The 19,880-nt window shown below is 41.0% G+C and overlaps 1 protein-coding gene across 4 annotated transcripts in view; it reads left to right on the top strand.

The window, feature by feature from the left end:
* Positions 1–611: 611 nt before the first annotated feature.
* The window catches only part of ZNF638 (zinc finger protein 638), a 74,023-nt gene continuing 54,754 nt past the window's right edge, over positions 612–19,880 (top strand). For 2 of the 4 annotated variants that reach the window (XM_077816063.1, XM_077816064.1), the window contains exons 1-5: positions 612–898; positions 5,353–5,469; positions 8,213–9,836; positions 17,401–17,462; positions 17,757–17,795. In XM_077816063.1, coding sequence (XP_077672189.1) covers positions 8,415–9,836; positions 17,401–17,462; positions 17,757–17,795 — 1,523 coding nt within the window. In that variant the 5' untranslated portion in view covers positions 612–898; positions 5,353–5,469; positions 8,213–8,414. The remainder of the gene's footprint in view (positions 899–5,352; positions 5,470–8,212; positions 9,837–17,400; positions 17,463–17,756; positions 17,796–19,880) is intronic. The other 2 variants (XM_077816061.1, XM_077816062.1) reach the window with 2 other exon arrangements.

Raw genomic sequence — 19,880 nt, 5'->3', positions numbered from 1 at the left:
GCCGGGGTGGAGAAAAGAGAACACAACCTCACCTCTGCGCGTGCCGGCAAGGGGCCTCTAGAAACCATCTCCGGCAGCTAGCTCGGCACAAAGCAGCAGCTCCTGAATGCCAGGCCGGGAGGGTTTCCAGGCTCCAGCACGACAGGGGGGCTTGGGGCAGGGGTGACAGAGGTGGGGTTGTAAGCAGAGGGCAAGGAGCAGGCAGCAAGAGACCTATTCTAGGCCGAAGGGAGATAGATGGTCAGCAGCAAAGGCACCCCTACAAGGGGGCCCCTGAGTGGGACTGGAGCGATCAGAGAGAGACACCCACCGCCAACAGACGCCACAAAACCCTCTGCAACCGGAGACGCCACCTGCCGTCCCCTTATATAGTGGTCGCCAGCGCTCCATCATGCCCTGCGGCGAGATGGGGCACGCCTGCGCAGTTAGCTCCACGGTTGCGCTCACGCAGGCTCTGAGCGCGCACGCGCGGGAAGAGGGAGGCGGGGAGGGTCCAGCGGGCGCGAGGGACGGTTGTGTAATGGGGGAGCTCTTAGGAAGCTAGGGCGCCTGCGCCGGCAGCCGCCTCTCCCGAGCGCGAGGTCAGCCCCCGTGGGTGCGCACCTGTCCGTTCCACTTGACGCAAGCGCATTGGGCAGTCCATGGCGCAGCCGCCCGGCGGGGTGTGTTCTGCGGCTGCGTCGCGATCACCCCCCTCGCGGGCCGCCAGGGAGTTACTCCTGGATGCACGCGCGCGCGTCCCTCCGGTCGTTGAGTTGTGCGCGTGCGCAGCGGTGTGACGCCAGCCATTGCCTGACGGAGGGGCGCCCGAGCTGGGCTGCGCTGATCGGCCAAAGCGCCCGAGCGAGAGGCCGCTGCGGAGCAGGGAGCGACCCGGCTCCGCCGTTCCCCCTGAGAGGTATGGGGCCCGCACGATGCGGCCGGGGGCGGGGGGAGTCCGGCGGCGGGGAGGGGGAAGGCGGTTTCCACCGAGCTCCTGTGTGACGCAGAAGGGGCCGCGGCGGCTCAAAATGGCGGCGCGGGGCTACGGGGAAGGGGCGGGGCGAGGAGCCCAGGAGCTGGGGGGAGGGGCGGCTTTAGGGGCGCTGCTGCTGGGGAGGGTCACGCGCCCGCAGTGCTGTGCGGGCGGGGGCAGGCGTGCGAGCCGAGGGGGCTCGGGAGGCCCCCATCCCACCCCTCCCCCCGCGCTGGGCCAGGAGATCGCGGCTGGCGGGGCGGGGGGCGCCGCCGGCCCTGGGAAAGGGTTAGTGGGCGAGTCGGGCTTGGTGCCAGGGACTGAAATGCCTTGAACGCCGCCCCCCGCCGTGCAGATTTCGAGGGCGAGCAGGCTGGGTATGGTACAGCGCCGAGCGCACCGGTAAATAGTCGCGTGTAGGGCAGCGCACCCAGTGCGGGACGGAAGGCGCCTTCCTGGTCCAAAGGCGTTTGTAGCTCCAAGGAGGCAGCTGTGCGGTTAACAGACTCAGGTTTCCTTCCAGGTGTGCTTGCAGTTGGGCGTTTGCTTTTTTTTTTTAATTATTTTATTTTTTTTAGGGGGGGCACTTATGTTCTGTTTGATTAGAGGTTCAAAATCTTGGGTCATAGATCTACTGTGGGCAGAGTGGGGGAAAAAATCAGTGATTTAAAAACGGATTTTTTTTTTAAATTTAAATATAGATTTTTTTAAAAAAATAAACATTTAAAACTAACTTGAAATAGATAAGCTATGTTAAGTCTTAAATGTAGTCAAACTTATTCAGAAAATGTAAATACAAGAAAATAACATGAAGCAGTATGTGCGGTGTGTTGAAGATCTAAATCACTTTTAGCAGCACTAGCCTCTTCTGTAGATGCAGAGAGAATATTTTCTTCCAGTTAATTCCCTCAGTTCAGTGACTAGGTCAGTCAAAATTAAGAAGCCAGCTGGGAGTTCAAAAAGGTGAGAAGCTTCTTTTCCTCTTCCAAGCTAAGAACAAACATTGGGAGAAGCACTCTTTCTAAAAATCTTGAAGGAGGTGGTGACCATAAGCAATCAGTTCAGTGCACTAACTACAGATAATACTTAGTTTGTATAATCCGTTTTAAATGCAAAAAATGTTTTGGTCAACTTTTTAATGTATCCAGCACATTTAAAGTAATTTTATTGAATAAAAGAAAAATGCTGGTTTTCTGCATTTTAATTTAATTTGAATTTTTATCTAAATATAGCTTGATATAATTTGCGAGTAAAAAATTCATCTCGTAAAGTTAATGAATATAATAGCTAAATAAATATGTATGGATACAGTGTATCCTGGATAGCAAAAGGAAGCACCAAGTTTAGTGTAAAGACTCTTTTAGTTGTCAATCAACATATTATAAAGGTTACTACCTAATGAGAATCAACCTTCCTTTAGGAAAATAACTAAAATGTACAAATGCAAAACATGATTAAAATTGCTGATGCAAATCAACCTACCCTGGCTGTGGGGCAGGAGTGGGCAAACTAAGGCCCAGGGTCCGAACCTGGCCCTCCAGACATTTTAATCTAGCTCTCAAGCTCCCACCGGGGAGCAGGGTTTGGGGTTTGCCCTGCTCCGTGTGGCTTCTGGAAGTAGCGGCATAGCCCCCATCCCCCTCCTATGCATAGGGGAACCAAAGGGGCTCCGCATGCAACTGGGAACCACGGCTAGTGGGAGCTGCAGAGATGGCACCTGTGGACAGACTGGTGGCTACGCCTCCATTTAGGAGCCGGGGGACGGACGGACGGACAGACATGCCACTGCTTCTAGGAGCTGCTTGAGATAAGCGTCCCCCGGAGCCTGCACCTCTGACCCCCCCGACCCCCTGCCCCACCCCGATCCCCCTCCTGCCCTCCAAACCCCTCACTCCCAGCCTGGAGCACCCTCCTGCACCCCCAACCCCTCAGCCCAATCCCAGAGTCCGCAGCTGGAGCCCTCACCCCCCACCTCTGCACCCCAATCTCCTGCCTCAGCCTGGAATCCCCTACCGTACCCTGAACTTATCATTTTTTGTCCCCACTCCAGACCCCATACCCACAACCAGAGCCCTCGCCCACACCCCCAACCCCCAATTTCGTGTGCATTCATGGCCTGCCATACAATTTCCATACCCGGATGTGGCCCTCCTGCCAAAAAATTTGCCTACCCCTGCTGTGGGGCCTTAAAGGGACATATTTATAGGGGTTAGATTATTTTTTCCTCTTGAAGAAACCATTCCCCAAAACTCCCAATCTGTTTGTTCGTATTTTAAAAAATGTGTCTGCGAGAGCCAACTGGGAACAGTCCTGCATTGGTTGGGGAGGGGGGGAAGAGGCAGACTTGGTCTTAATTAGCATTGGTCCTCAAACGGTAGGGGGTGTGGAGGAACGTTCGAGGGAGGGGCAAGGCAGGGCCCAGGGAGGGAGCACCACCCGCCCAAGCCTCGGCTCCTGGGTCCGGCCTCTGAGGGGGCGTGGACAGATTCCATTACTGGTGGGAGCGGGTGTCAGAAAAAGTTTGGGGACTACTGCATTAGGGGGTTAGTGGATGGATACAACACTACTGGCTTCCTCTTCCCCTGTTCTTCATTTCCAGAGTATCTTGATGGGGGCCTACAGTCTGCTTGACTTAAGGTTATGTTCAGTGTCTTTTTTCAAAGAACTGTCCTCTCTTGAAAGATTTGGTCAAGTTCAGAGCTCTTCTGCAAGTGAAAAGGTCAAGATCTCTGAGGTTTTTGTGGCCATCTCAAGTTTAAGGGGAATTGAAGTTTGATTAATACTAAATCTTTATCACTCTGTGCCAGCAAATTAAAACCTTCCTCTGCGAAATGGTGGTGTCTTGTTTTTTAAAATAATTAAAAGCATGAGATTTAAGATGGGAAGCATTAGTGTTGCCATTGCTTTTTCTCCAGCTCATTTAGGCCCTGATCCTACATGTTGTTCCATGTGGGCAGACCTTTGCATGTATGCGGTGACCCATGGACTTCAGTGGTACAGAAGTCTGCCCACATGGAACAGTTAGTGGAGTCGGGCCTTTCTTAACATTGACAGAGGGGAAACAACGGCTTTAAAAAGGGAATAGGTCTGTATACTAGTAGTAAAAATTGTTTTAAGGATACTGTAAAGCTTTTTTCCCATTTTCAGTGCTATTTGCTAATTGATTTGTGCTAATGTACAGTTCTGTAACAACCTGCTATGTTGAACTCAAATAGCAGTTGGGGGACAACTTTTTCAAAAGGTTTCAAATTAGTAGCATGTTACTAATTACATACCAAGTTCTAGTCATATTTCAGAAATTTTAGTTTACTGTGCTTTCTTAAAATGCTTTCTCATCTGGGGATGGATACTTTTTGTTAAATGTTACTTTCAGCAATCTCATGTCCCATAAGTATCTAATGTTAACTTCACATTATCTGCTGGCAGTTGGTAGTTTGGAGTGCTAAGTTTATATATTCAGTTCAATAATCAGAATATATTTGTTTGTCAATATTTGACTAGATTTAACTTTGAGCAATGTATATGCTACTTAGGTGCAATCACTGAATTCAAGCTTTCTGAAATACATGTCTTGTCATTGTGTTTTGTTTCCTTTCAAACTGGGAATTAATTAGGTTAATTTTGTCACTTAATTCCTTCCCTGGAATACAGGAAAATGGGGGCCTCCTGTGATGTAATCACTAATAATTAGCAGGGTGGATTTGATTGAAATCAGATTGATTTAAATCACTAGTCAAAGGTACACACTTTACCTGTTACGGAAGTATTTTGCAATTTCAACATTGGCTTTTATTTCTGGAACACTAAAGTTTTTGGCTAAGAGGTGCAGCAAATGAGCACTGTACCCATAAGTTGTTAGCTTGGGACTCTCTCCTAAATTTCTTCTCATCTTGGATACGTTTGCAGCATTTTCTGTGCCCAAGATCCATACTAGACATTTGAATTTTTTTTCACAGTTTGTTATAGCTTTTACTGCTGCTACTTGTAAGTATTCTGCTGGTGTGCATTTCCTGATGTATCAATTGTTTCTGTAAGGAAGACATTCTCCTTCTGTTGTCACACAAGCACATACAACAGGATCATTGTGAACACTGCTACACCAGTCAAGACTCAGTTTAACAATTTCACCCTCTGGACTTTTGCACACTACTCAATTTCTCTTTCACACACCTTATCCAGCAATTTGCCTGCGACATCTGCTCTGTTGGGTGGACTGTATTCTTGTCTTAATGACTGAACCATGTTAATGAAGTGTGGGTTCTCAGTCATAGGGAAAGGAGAGTTTGTTGCATAAACAAACAGGGCAATTACCTCTTTTTGTAATCTGCTGGTTCTTATCACAAACTTATCTGTGCTTGTTTCTGGATGATGGAGTTTTTTTTTTCTTTTTGCTACAGGTGATATACTGTGGCTATGTGACATACATGATGTGACTGAAACACTATCATTGGCAGATGGCTCTGAAACTATAGAAAATGATGGTCATCTTGAAGGTGGATAGTCTTCAGAATCCTGTATGTTGAGGATGGATTCTCCTAAACAAAATAAGTCAATGCAGTTATTTAATTATTACCATACTGCTCATTTAGTGCTACTCATTGCATTCACTGACACTGAGTACTACTTAAAAGGTGAAACTCTAAAAGGAAGATCTGCCTATTTCAGCTGTTCATTTTTTATCACAACTGCATCTAAAATGACAGTACCACAAGAGTTAACAACTATATTTTTTGCTCAAACATGAAAATTCAAGAATAGTCCAGAAGGAAGACGGGCAGTCCTTAAGAAAGAAGTATGAAATAAAAGTTTACCAACCTGAAGATCCTGCATGTTCAGACATGGATAGGAGACGGGCGTCTGGGGGGGCAGTCGGGTGGGGAGCAAGGAGGGTTGGATGCGGGTGAGGGTTCCGGGGGGCTGGATAGAAGGCCGGAGTCAGGCCACGTCTCGCTGTTTGGTGAGGCATAGCCTCCCTCATTCTTCCCAGTTCAGCCACTCTGGTCTCCAAATCTTGTACATGGTCTCTGAGGGCCAGGAGCTCCTTGCACCAAATGCACACATACACCACCTGCCCATAGGGACATGCTGCAATAAACTGGATAGCCCCCACTCTGTTGCTAGACTTCTGCCTACGTTCTCTTTTTACTTCTGAAGCTCGTTCATTTGCTCTTTTGTTTTTATCGGGAGTTTTTGGCTTTAAGTTTAAAGAAGTTTAAGGAATGTTAAGTGTATCTAGCCCTCCCCCCCACACTCCCTCTGGAGAACTCCCTCCCAAGCCTTCCCTATTAGCCAGTCCTTTTCCCTAGCTCCTCTGGTGCTTAGGAGGGGGCTTTTTAAAGCCCTGGTCTTCCTGACTAGCTTCGCCCCCTGGTTAAGGGTTGATGGGTGCTAAAGGGCTTGGGGATCAAAGCCTTGTCAAGAAGTTCTCAGCCATGCCTATCAGGCCGCTAGGCTAGTCTCAACACAAACACAGTTCCCCAAACAGACTACACAGTGTATTTCAGTCAGGCAGTATGCACACCAATAATACAGTCACTACAGATGACAAACTTACCCAAAGTGTAACCTAATTGCTCCTCCTTCACCTGGAGAACTCCCTCACAAAACTCTCCTGTTAGCCGCTCCTGGTTGCTAGCTCATTCTTTTAGATCCTAAAGATGAGCTCTTTGTTTCCTTTGCCTGGCTGACATCAAAACTACTGAAAGCACTTGGGGAAAAAACCTCTTGAAAGCCCCACTCTGTTCTTTACCCCTCTGATATTTCCATTCATAGCTTTGTCAAACATTTGCCTTTTGAGCTGAAATTTCCCAAGGAACTAAATCAGCACCGCCATTTTTAAATTGCAAGCATGAAGGAGAGGCACTTCCCTTTTAGAGAAATGTTTTTGTTTTGTTCAACTCAAACAGGATGCTTTTAAACTTCAAACCAGCTATGGATTTAGCTGTGGTGAGGCAAGTACTTCAACTCTGTTAAAGAAGCTTGGTTTGCAAAGTTAAGAATGACTGGAAAGGAAGTTACAGGCTGTGATTTAGAAGGATTCTCAATGAGATTTATGCTATAAAACCTCAGGCTGAAGCCCAAACTACAGCAGAAAAAATGAAACTAACAGATCAACTAGTTTAAGGAAGTTGAAGTCTGATCTAGCTTCTTTACGACATAGTAACTGATGTACTTGTAAGTACAGGCAGAACTGTGCAATTCAGGCCCAAGGCTTCAAAAGACCTCCCAAATTTTGTAACTCCTTATCCCCAAGAATGTGAGCCAAGTTGCCGCTATTAATTTTTTGTTAGTTTGGGCAACCTTTGACTGTACTCTATCCTTATTCATAGGTGCCTCTGTCATCTTGAAGGATTCACTTGTCTGTGCCTTCATCTGAGATTGAAAAACTTGCTCTTCAGAAAGAAGAGTCCATTGTCTTTCTAATTTTTTGCTCTTGCCTTAAGTAACTTCAGCTTTGAGATGAGTGAGATGGTCTTTATTTGTACAGGTACACAATCAGTACAGGTTCTTACCTGTAATATGTGAAAAATGGAATTTTTCTGACCACAGAATAAAAATACTCACTTGTCACATCCCTTAAATGGGGTTTTGGTATAGTACCTTAATCATGGGAACAGTTACACTGGTATTCACATTGAAAACCTGTGTAACTACTTCCAGATAAGAGCATTATAAACTTCCTGGGTAAATTGATCCCCCCACCCTTTTTTTTTTAAAAAAAGAGTACCCTACATAAATAAGGTTCTCATTTATAATTATGTTTCTTTCCAGTAGTTTTTTAATTATTTTCTTAACAATATATTTGGATGTAACATTTTTTCCTGTGCTTTGTAAAGGATTTTAAAATTTGCTCATACTATTTTGTGAAGTAATTTACAGTGGCTTTGAAGAGGTTTCTCTGAAGATCTAAAACTCATTGCTCAGAAGATGCTGCTGAGGAGAGGACAACAGCTGGATGTCTTTCTGTCTCATCTAAAACATAATAATCATGGGTGTTTGGCAAAATACACTTAACTACAAGTTGCCCAGTGGATTAGATGAGAATTCTTACAGCAAGAGATCTGACTTTTTTGTTCACAAAACTCTACATTCTAATGTGTGTGTGTGTGTGTGTGTGTATATATATATATATATTTTAAACTATGACATTAAAATACTGCTTCATGACTTTTAAAAAATGTTTTGCTTGCATTGTGGAATCCACTGCACAAAGTAGTTGAAAAGAAAATAATATAATATTTGTGTTTTAACTTTCAGCTTTGTATTATTCTTGGAAAGTTTCGCACCACTTGTGAATTCCCTGAACCTTGGCATTGTAAGTCCACTTCTGTTGGGCCCTCCTCCTTTACAGCTTGCTCAAATTAAGACGCAGTTGGCTCTTCAGCAGTTGACATCAGCTGCCTCAAACAGTTCAACACCACCTTATGCTTTGTTAAATCAGGCATTCCTGAAAATCGCCATGTTTAGTCCTAGAGGAAACTTGCATCAGAGGCCAAGAGCACCTAACCCATCTGGCTCAAAACCTCCAGGAGCTTTTAGGGGAGGTGGCATAGCAGGTCTTCAAAGAAAGCCTGCACCTGGAACACCTCAAGGAATTTCACAAAGATTTGGAGGACATGAAAATTTACAGCGGACAGGATCACGAAGAACTAATGTTCAGGTAACTCAACACAGAACCGATCCAAGGCAAGCAAAGGAGATGGCAAACTTACAGGAAGAGCAAAAGGAAAAGGTTCGTACTTCACGTTGGGATAACAATCCATGTCCAACTGGAAACACAAGCCGAAAGCATCCCGCGTCAACCCGGATCACAGAGCAGAATACAAATGTCCAGAGCCGTTATACAACAGAGAGTGCATCAAGTATTTTAGCAAGTTTTGGATTATCTAATGAAGATCTGGAGGAACTCAGTCGCTACCCAGATGACCAGTTAACACCTGAAAACATGCCACTAATTTTGAGGGATATACGAATGCGTAAAATGGGTCATCAGTTACCCAATTTACATTCTCAGAGCAGAGAAAAAGAAACTGTTGGTGGAACTGGTGGTTCAACTGTTAAGAGCAAAGTGATTGATTATGGGCACACAAGCAGATATGGATACACTGAAGATCCTCTTGAGGTGCGTGTGTACAATCCTGAAGAACCAGCTGAAGAGAACAGAAAAGAATTTCAACCGCAGCAAACTATTTCAGTTCCACCATCCAATGTAACGTGTAACCCGATGTTTCCAGTTGAGGAATTAATGAAACAGATGGGTTTCCATAGTGATTCATCCAATACACAGTCATTTTTTCCAGTTGATGCTGCAGGCAAGGTGCCAGGGTTATGTATGACACCTACAGGACTCCCAATGGTAAAACCTATGAGCCAGCCTGGGATGCCACCTATGATGCCACCTATGAGCCAGCCTGGGATGCCACCTATGATGCCACCTATGAGCCAGCCTGGGATGCCACCTATGATGCCACCTGGGATGCCGCCTATGCCCCAATCTGTGATGACACCTATTGTCCAGCAGTCTTTGACCCAGCCACCTATGGCCCAACCTGTGATGCCACCTATCAGCCATCCACCCTTTTCAGCTGAACTTCTTGCAGCTGTAAGACATCATGAAAGGATTCAGCATGAATCTGGGACTAATCAATCTAATGCACAGATTGGCTCAGGTCAGAAGAACTTCCAGACACAAGTTGAAGCTCCTATTAAGTCTCCTTTTGGAATTGTGAAAGCCTCTTGGCTTCCAGTGTTTTCACAGGCTGCTACTCAGAAGGTAAAGAGACTGCCGACTCCATCTATGATGAATGACTACTATGCTACATCTCCAAGGATATTTCCACATATGTGTTCTCTGTGTAACATGGAATGCACTCATATGAAGGTGAGTGTTTTTCAAAGATTACTGTGTAAAATACTTGTATCCAACATACGGTTACATCTTATCTTATTCAATAGTTTTTACTATGCATTAGATGATTTGTGCATGTTGTGCTCCGGTATGATTCCTGATCTGTGGGTTTTAAAAGATTAGAAATATTAATACTGGCTAGCCTGTTGCTCTTATGACTGTATAGGCACACAAATGTTCTTTACATCAATATTAAGGCTCTTAGGTCTGTTTGCACTGATTTTTTAAATACTATATTTGGCAGAGAAATAAAAAAAATATTTCATTAACACCTCATAACTAGGCCACTAGAAACACACACAGCAATTTCTATAATAGCACAATTTTAGGATAGATTTTCATATTGTCTCTTCCCCCGCCCCCCAATCGTTCTTTTAAAAAGCAGTCTGTGTGGTTTCAAAGATATCACTCTGAATGTGAGTTGGTGCAACATGGTCTTACCAGAGACTGAGGAATAGGTCTGCGAGGTGTTAACTGCTTTCATTTATCTAACTGGGGTCTCAATTCTGAAGCCTAAAGACCCTTTCAATGTTTAAAAAAATCTTCAAGGAGTTTGGGAGTATGGGGAAAGGAGAAGATCATTCTAGGAGAAGACCTTGGGGAGTAAAGGAAAGGATGTTAGAAGTAATTAAAAAAAACAAAACAAAACCCTGGGGAATGTCATTTTAATTTCAAATATTTGCAAAATAATTCAGCATGGTTTTCATAATTTAAATTTGCCTAAACAGTGTTACCAGAAAAGTTTGCAAAACCTGGGAAAAGCTTCCACAGAATTTGGTAAAAGTTCCCAAAGATTTCCAGGTGCACAACTACTTCCTTGTTTTAAAGAGGAGTAAATGGGGTTGAGGACAATCAAGAGAAGCTTCTGTACTTGTGGGAATACAAGTGTATTTTAAATACCTTTTTTTTAATGGGCTTCAGTGCTTCTGGTTTTAGTATGTATATGTTTTTTATTCTGTTAAATTGTTAAAACTTAACAAAGAAATTGGGTTTTGATTAAAATAGAATGTTAATGCTGAATTTGGTAACGAATTTGGGTTTGTAATTAATGATTTTCTTTTCTAAAGTAACTTATGTAGCTGATTCCCTTGGATGTGAACTACTCAGTATCTAGTTCACTTGTCCCTTTTAAATTCAAGTAAATATTTATATTGCAAGTATTGACTGGAAATACCGGTCTTTTAAACTGAACATTCTGCAACCTTATTTAATGTACGTGTGTTGCTGCTGAGTGGACAGTAATGAATTCTTGTGAGGAATTCTGAAATGTGCCTTAGAAAAAAATGTTGCAAAACAACCAGGATATTCTTGAATAGCCTTTTTTGGAAAAACATAAAGATACAAAAGGGGGGGGAGGAATCAGATTTTTAAAGCAAAGAACGAAGATCTTTCTTTCAGCAAAAGTTAATTAACACTATATAGGTATGTATTCCAAACAGTTCATGAATCCAAATATTACTTTTGGTTTCAGCTTTCTAGTCTGTTTTTTTCAAGTAAAACATCTGTTTTTTTGTATTTCAGTTACAATTGAAAGATTTCAAGGTAAAGATTTCTATGCATCCAACTTATTGTCCTCTTTGAACTCATGATAAATGTTATGCTGAAAAGACACAAATATGATTGAAAACTTTTTGTACCTGAAGGTAGAACTAGATCTTAAGATGTTTTGCTTTTAGGTCAAATTTTTAAAATCTTTTTGTAAGCTTAAGTGTAGTACAACTTTGCAGAGCAATCGATTCAGACTCTCCATGGTGCAAACGGTGACTTTATAAAATGGCAAATAGGAAAAGCTTGAGACAGTCTAAAAGAAGAAAGGCACGCAAACAGTGATGATAACAAATAGATATATAATGAACTATGAAGAGGATGAGAGAAATGGCAAAGTGGGGAAAATCCCCATCCCCTCAGCTTCTTCTGAATTTGGGAAATATGTCAAAGAGGATGCAGACTAGTTTCATTATTGCTAGGAAGACAGCTGAATTTCAGGTTCAAATGATTATTGGTGATTGTTTGCAAAGAATGCTACGTAAAGCAGCTGCCAGTATTATACAGAATTATAAACTTAAACATACATAGGAGTCTGTTTTTTCTCCCCACTGAAACTTAGTTATCTTTGGAGTTTGGTGCAGCAACCAGTATATCACCAGCAGTAGTAACCTTACATATGATCTTGGACAGGAACTGAAGAATAAAGTAGCTGAGGTAATAGGTTATGTTAAGGTAGAACAATTTGGCCAGGATCTAAGAACATAGTAATGGCCATACTGGGTCAGACCAAAGATCCATCTAGCCCAGTCTCCTGTCTTCCAGCGGTGGCCGATGCCAGGTGCCCCAGAGGGAATGAACAGAACAGGTAATCATCAAGTGATCCATCCCCTGTCACCCATTCCCAGTTTCTGGCAAACAGGTTAGGGACACCATCCCTGCCCATCCTAGCTAATAGCCATTGATGGACCTATCCTCCATGAATTTATCTAGTTTCTTTTTTGAACCCTGTTATAGCCACAGGTTGACTGTGCATTGTGTGAAAAAATGCTTCCTTTGTTTGTTTTAAACCTGCTGCCTATTAATTTCACTTGGTGACCCCTAGTTCTTGTGTTATGAGAAGGAGTAAATAACACTTCCTTATTTACTTTCTCCACGTTAGTCATGATTTTATAGACTTCAGTCATATCCCCCCTTAGTCTCTTCTTTTCCAAGCTGAAAAGTCCTAGCCTCTTTAATCTCTCCTCATATGGGACCCGTTCCAAACCCCTAATCATTTTAAATTATGAACCTTTTCTGAACCTTTTCTAATGCCAGTATATCTTTTTTGAGATGAGGGGACCACATCTGTATGCAGTGTTCAAGATGTGGGCTTACCATGGATTTATATAAGGGCAATAAAATATTCTCTCTTATTCTCTATCCCTTTTTTAATGATTCCTAACATCCCGTTTGCTTTTTTGACTGCCGCTGCACACTGTGTGGACGTCTTCAGAGAACTGTCCACGATGACTCCAAGATCTTTCTCCTGTTTAGCTGTAGCTAAATTAGCCCCCATCATATTGTATGTATAGTTGGAGTTATTTTTTCCAATGTGCATTATTTTACATTTATCCACATGCAATTTCATTTGCCATGTTGTTGCTCAGTCACTTAGTTTTGTGAGATCTTTTTGAAGTTCTTCACAGTCTGCTTTGGTCTTGACTGTCTTGAGCAGTTTAGTATCATCTGCAAACTTTGCCACCTCACTGTTTATCCCTTTCTCCAGATCATTTATGAATAAGTTGAATAGGATTGGTCCTAGGACTGACCCTTGGGGAACAGTCCTAGGCTTTTCCCCGTGGATGTCCCTGCAGTTACATACCCCTGCTTAACTTGTGAGATCTGATCACAGTTGAAGATGGTCCTGGTGTTCACAGTATTCTGAAGTTTCGTATTCTGTCTCTTTGATACAATAGAACATTTTAATCTGAAATTAGTTTTTTAATGCCTCTCTATTGCAATAGCTTTTGTTTTGTTCTTTCAGTATCAGAAGCTGTACAAAACCCAAAGATTATAATAATTTGCATCTGTATGGCGCTGTTTAAGACCTCATAGCATTTACCAACATTAAATCTCACAACTTCCTTGTAAGGGATATGTATTATCATTCCTGTCACCATTGAAATGCAGCCATTTCTGTAGCAATTTAATAAGGCATAGCAACCTTACCACAGTTTAGAACAGAAAGTAAAGAATAGCCTAACCATTTCAAATTGTGGAAGGAATTTGAGGAATAATGTAATTACACATAGCGGAGTTTGGCAAGGACCACTGGGGTTAAAATCACTGTTGCTACAAAAACTGGCCATTGGTTCTCTCTGATCATTAAAAGTGTTCAACCCCTTGGTTCTGTGAAGATGGCACCAGCAGCATCACAAAGTCCTGTTACCATGCTGGGTGTTGGTTGTTTTCTGACATCAGAGAAGGGTGCCACTAGCACAACTTCAGGTGGTATCCTTCTGTCCATGTGTGGCCTAAGTATTGACCCAGCCAAACCCTGCTTTATCTTATGGGACTGGTCAGTTTCACGGCACATGATGATCCTGATAGGCTCCTTGAGGTTAGAGAAGCAATAAAGATTTGAACTTCTGAGTGGCCCAGATAAGTTGATTGCATGCATATTGTTTTTTATCTCCATGCCTCTACTGCTTTCTGTAGTTCTGACTGGGGTTGCTGTGCTGAATGCTGTTTGGTGTAAAAGTCTTGTAGTCAGGTTGGAGTTCTGAATAATTTTTTTTGCCAGCAAAAAATTAAAGCCAGAAAATTGAGTTTCATCATAGATGATATTGCGAATCGTGTCTGTCTGCTCAATACTCAAATGTTTTTGTTCTACAGCCTTTTGTTTCAGATGGAAACTATTTTCCTGTTAGAGCAAAAAATGGAATAGCAATTCTTCTGATTATCTGTCAGTATTTTTTTTAAGCGTGTTATTTTTTTCTTTCAAAATAAGCAAGCTTTTTTAAGAGGGAAAAACCACCTCTTGTGCAACAAACAAAATAACTAGGATTGTTCTAACTCATTTAGTGACTATATCCAGGAAATGTAACTTTCTTCATGACTTAACATCACCGTTCTAGGTAAATTGTACAGTAGAAATACATATTAGCTTTAAAAATGTCAGTATCCCCTATTTTTAGAATGAGATTGGTTTGTAATTTCAGTGTTGAATGAATTTGTTACATGCTCATTGAATATTGTAATTGGGCAACAAACCTGGCATGGCAGGTGTGATGCTAATGTAGATGAGGCTTGACTCTCTAAAAGAGGAACACTTACGATGCTATAGAGGGATCTTGGTTCATACCTTTTTCAGAAAGAAAATTCTTATATTGCAGGGTGGGAGAGGGATAGTCCTGGGGATAGAGGGAATCAGATTGGAAATTGGAAGGAAATACATTGGGAATGATGATTATATGAAATACCAGAGGGAATTGGGGAAATTAAAGTTCAGAACGAATGATTAGCTTATTTGTATGTATCACTTTGTCTGCCATTCTAGTTAATGCTAGTTGGATTGCTAGCTAAAAGGAGACTTGGAAACAAAAATGGCGTCTTTACACCCCTCCCTGAAATGAGTGGTGGTTTTTCTCATTTGGGACCAGAAGGAAGATGGTGGGTGGGTTAATTGCTTTCCCTTTCGTTTCCACAGATTAATCAATTTAAACTCCAATTTTTTTTAGCTACAAGTGTTCAGCCTACAGACATTTTATTCTAAGAGTAGGAAAAATGGATGCTGAGTTTTGGGAGAAGTAGTTTATGAAAATTTATTTGTATTTTAGTGCAAGTTGCAATTTTTAAATAAGTGTACTTTGCTATGCATACAGTTTTGCAGTCAACTATGGCAGTCGTAGTGTCTCAGAGTCTGAAATATTTTGTGGCACCTTAGAGGTGCCACAAGGACTCCTTGTTGTTTTTGCTGATGCAGACTAATACGGCTACCACGCTGAAACCTGAAATATTTTTGTTCCTGAATGAAAACAATTTCAATAGTAGTCTTTTTTAAAAAAAAAAAAATTCTTAATATATTTTGTCAAAACAAGTGTTACTATTAAAGTATGAGTAATACTGTGCACTTTGAATCTTCAGAATGTTTTACAAACACTAGTAATGAATCCTCACAACCCCTCTGAGACTGGCTTAAAAAAAATAAGCTATAGGAAGTTTTATTTTAACTTTGTTTTACCGATTTTAAATAGAAATAAACTTTCAACACCTGAATTTTGTTTTTTAGTTTAACCAATTTATTTGAGCATGAGCTTTCGTGAGCTACAGCTCACTGAGCTGTAGCTCACGAAAGCTCATGCTCAAATAAATTGGTTAGTCTCTAAGGTGCCACAAGGACTCCTTTTCTTTTTGCGAATACAGACTAACACGGCTGTTACTCTGAAACCTGTTTTTTAGTTTGTAACTCATGCTGCTGTTTTGGTATGTGGGTAATGCCGAGCAGTGAGGTGCTGTTTTGTACCAATTTTGCTGCGTTACTGAAGTGGAGCGATCTAGTTGAGGACAGGGTTAGTTGAATTTCCCTTTTTGTGGCTTTAAACGAAAAAAGCCATTACAAATACTTCTCTGCGCCATCTTGATAACTTCTGCTAGCATGTGGAGGAAGACAGGACAGTATTCTAAAATTTCACACAAGGTGATTTGTTTTAATATTATGTACAAACTCTGAAATGTGTTTGGAAAAATAATATGCTTTTACCAGTAACTGTGTTCTTGCAACAAGGAACACTTACGGCTTCGGTAGCATGGGACTTCAATTTAATTGATTTTAAAAACTGGTTTTTATTCTGTTGCAAAACTGGTGTTACATTAGAATTTTGCTATTTTGTAAAAGTTTACATGTTTAGTTGCAATATATAATATCTGTTTTTTAAACCATTATTAAAGTGGAATGGCAGTTGGCTTTAGGGAAACTTTCATTGGGATTTGAGAACACTCAGTACTTTACAAGTTTGGGGCCATAAGACCTGTCTGTACTGACAAACTGCCTGTTGGTACCAATAATTTTCAGCAAAAGGTAGGTCAATTTGCTAGTGTAGATTAGGCAATAATGTCTTTCGCCCTAGTCTTGCAAACCTTAATTAGTCTCATTTGGCCTACTCATATATGGTCTTAACTTTAAGCACATAAGGGTTTGCAGGTGAGGCATTGGTCCTTTAGGCTATAGTGTCACAGTTATTAATTTCCAGCCAAATGTTCCCAAATATAAATAAATATTTCTGTGTTTATATGTGGTAAAAAATGCTTCCTCTCCACGTGAATTAAATGACAGAAAATAAAAGTTTAAAATATTTTGTTTACAATATATTTTAATGCATAAGTAAGGCTAAACATTTTAAAATTCTGTTCTTGAGTTTGAGGCGTTAATATAATGGCATAAGTCTTAATGACTTAGCTTTTGATATCTAACATGTGTTGCTGAAATTATGCAGTTCTCGGTTTGTCAGATTTTCTCAATGTAAGTAACAACACATTAAACTCTAAATTTTTTAGATGATAGCTAATAGTCTTATACATAAACCTGCTGTTAAACGTTTTTTTTAAGTTATCATAGAAGATTAGGGTTGGAAGAGACCTCAGGAGTTCATCTAGTCCAACCCCCTGTTTAAAGCAGGACCAACCCCAACTAAATCATCCCAGCCAGGACTTTGCCAAGCTGGGCCTTAAAAACCTCTAAGGATGGAATTAAGTAATGATGACTGAAACCACTCACTCGTTTGAAGCAAATTGATTAGTTTAATGCATTGTTTCTATTTAACTCTTGCTAAAGACGTCATTTGTATGTGTGTGTTGGTTAACAAATTTAATGTGATATTGGTGGTTTTTTATTTAGTATAAAATATAGTCATTTAAGATGAGAGAGTTGAACTAAACATCAGATTTTTTGATAACTAAAATTTTGTCAGTGATGGAAGACACAATAGAAAAATTTGCTTTATATTAATTTTGGACAAATTTTGGCATTTATACATTATTAAACTTCTGTGGATATCTTTTCCTCCAACAGGATTGGATTCAGCATCAGAATAATCCTGCTCACATTGAGAGCTGCCGTCAGTTACGTCAACAGTAAGGGATTTCTGTTATTTGTGTGTACATTTATACGGTAGTCATACGGTATACCATATCACTGTCATATTTCTTTAACTAGCCTTATATGTATCTGTCATCCTTATTTGTTTTGGGTGATTAGGAGAGAGTTTAAGCTAGCATTAGATACTTACAGTTGTTCCTGCTCCAGTACTTGAGCTACCAAACCTATTGCAGTGAAAATAAGTTAGGAACATAGTTGGAAATCTAATATTAAAGTAGTTCAGGTTGCAAGTTCAACTTGTTGCATTGACTATTTTATTTTTAAAACAGGTATCCTGATTGGAATCCTGAGGTCCATTCTTCAAAGAGGTAACTACCTTTGAGAAATCAGGCAATTTTCAATTACTCCAACAATAAAAAATGAATACAATAGTGATTTACTTTTCCTTTATCTAGTTTACCTCTTGTGAGTAATAGCTGTGGTGCCCTTAAGTTTTTATTGTACAATTATACTAAATGAGGGTTTCTTATGCTTTATCATAGGTTCTCTATACAACAGCAATACTGTACTGTTGGGGCTACTCTTTTTCAGAGAAAAGTACAAGGCTGAGGGAACAGTCTCTGGAAAAGTGTGGAGAACAGTACTGTCTTGCTCAAGATTAGATGCCTTTCTGGCAGATATGCTTTAGTCAAGCACAAGTTATTGGGCTCATTAGGTAGTATGTCACCATTACCTATGGCCTGTGTTATACGGAAAGTCAGACTAGATGATCTGATAGTCTCTTCTGACCTTAAGATCTATGCATACATGAATTCTGAAGCAACTTTATTTGAAAATACAGACTGAAATCTCTACTCTTGTTCGCTTAATTCTGTTTATATTTCAGCAAAATCAGAATATTCTGTTCAGAATTGTGTGTATTTTTAGCCTCTCTTGTGTATAAATCAGGAAAGAGATGGATAATTTTCTGTTTCCTGAAGTTGGCCTATACCTTTTAAGCAAGATGTTTGCAATTTGCATGAAGGTGATCATGAAATGATAGATTTCTGTCTTTGACAGCGTTACTGGTCTAGGGGCTAGGGAAGAAACAGTAGATGTGATATACCTTGATTTTTCGTAAGGCTTTTGGCATAGTTCCACATGACATTCTTATAAGCAAATTAGGGAAATGTGGTCTAGATGAAATTACTATATGATGGGTACTCATCTTGTTGAAAGACCATAATCACAGAGTAACTATCAACGTTTCACTGTCAAGCTAAGATGATGTATCTAGTGGGGTACCACGGGTCAGTCCTAGGTCTGGTACTATTCAATATTTTCATTAATGACTTGGATAATGGAGTGGAGAGTGTGCTTATAAAATTTGAGGATAACACCAAGAGGGAAAGGTTCCAAGCCCTTTGGAGGAGAGGATTAGAATTCAAAATGACATTGACACGTTGGAGAATTTATCTGAATTCAGCAAGACGATATTCAGACAGGTGCAAAGTACCTGATTTAGGATGGAAAAATCAAATGCGCAACTACAAAATGGGAATAACTGTCTATGCAGTAGTACTTTTGAAAAGGAGCTGGAGGTTATAGTTGATCACAAATTGAATATGAGGCAACAGGGTGATGCATTTGTGAAAAAGGCTAATATTGTTATGGGGTATATTAACAAAGAGTGTTTGTATGTAACACATGGGAGGTAAATGTCCAGCTCTGCTTGGCACTAGTGAGGCCTCAGCTGGAGCACTGCGTCCAGTTCTAGGGGCTACACTTCAGGAAAGATGTGGGTAAATTGCAGAGAGGTTAGAGGAAAGCAACAAACGATAAAAGGTTTTTAGAAAACCTGACTTGTGGGGGAAGTTTAAAAAAACTGGGCATGTTTAGACTTGAGAAAAGAAGGCTGAGGGGGAGTCTGAAAACTATCTTTAAATACGTTGAGCTGTTACAAAGAGGACTGTGATCATTTGCTCTGCATATCCACTGAAGGTAGGACAGTAGTAATAGGCTTGATCTGTGGCAAGTGAGATTTAGGTTAGATATTAGGAAAACCTTTCTAATTGTAAGAGTAGTTAAACTCTAGATTAGGCTTCCAAAGGAGGTTGTAGAATCCCTATGATTGGAGGTTTTTAAGAACAGGTTGGACAAACCCCCTATCAGGGATGCTCTAGGTTTACTAGGTCCAGCATCAGCCCAGAGAGCTGGACTTGAGGACCTCTCAAAGTCCCTTCCAGCCACACATTTCTATGATTCTGTATCTTCTGGGAAGCTTCTCGTTAAAAGGCTGAAAATATGAACACAAAAATTATTTGGAACAGATCTAGTGCACAGGCACCTTTTTAAATGTATTAGTGATTTTGTCTGAGAATACATATGGCTGACTAAGTTTTGAAACATTCATTGAAGAGAGAATTTTGTTAAAACTTCGAGTGGATGTTTTTGTTGCTAAGGATTATTTTTGA

The sequence above is a fragment of the Eretmochelys imbricata genome, chromosome 4, assembly GCF_965152235.1.
Source record: "Eretmochelys imbricata isolate rEreImb1 chromosome 4, rEreImb1.hap1, whole genome shotgun sequence".
Lineage (NCBI taxonomy): Eukaryota > Metazoa > Chordata > Testudines > Cheloniidae > Eretmochelys > Eretmochelys imbricata.
The sequence above is the reverse complement of the archived record's forward strand: the minus strand, read 5'-3'. Positions and strand labels throughout refer to the sequence as shown.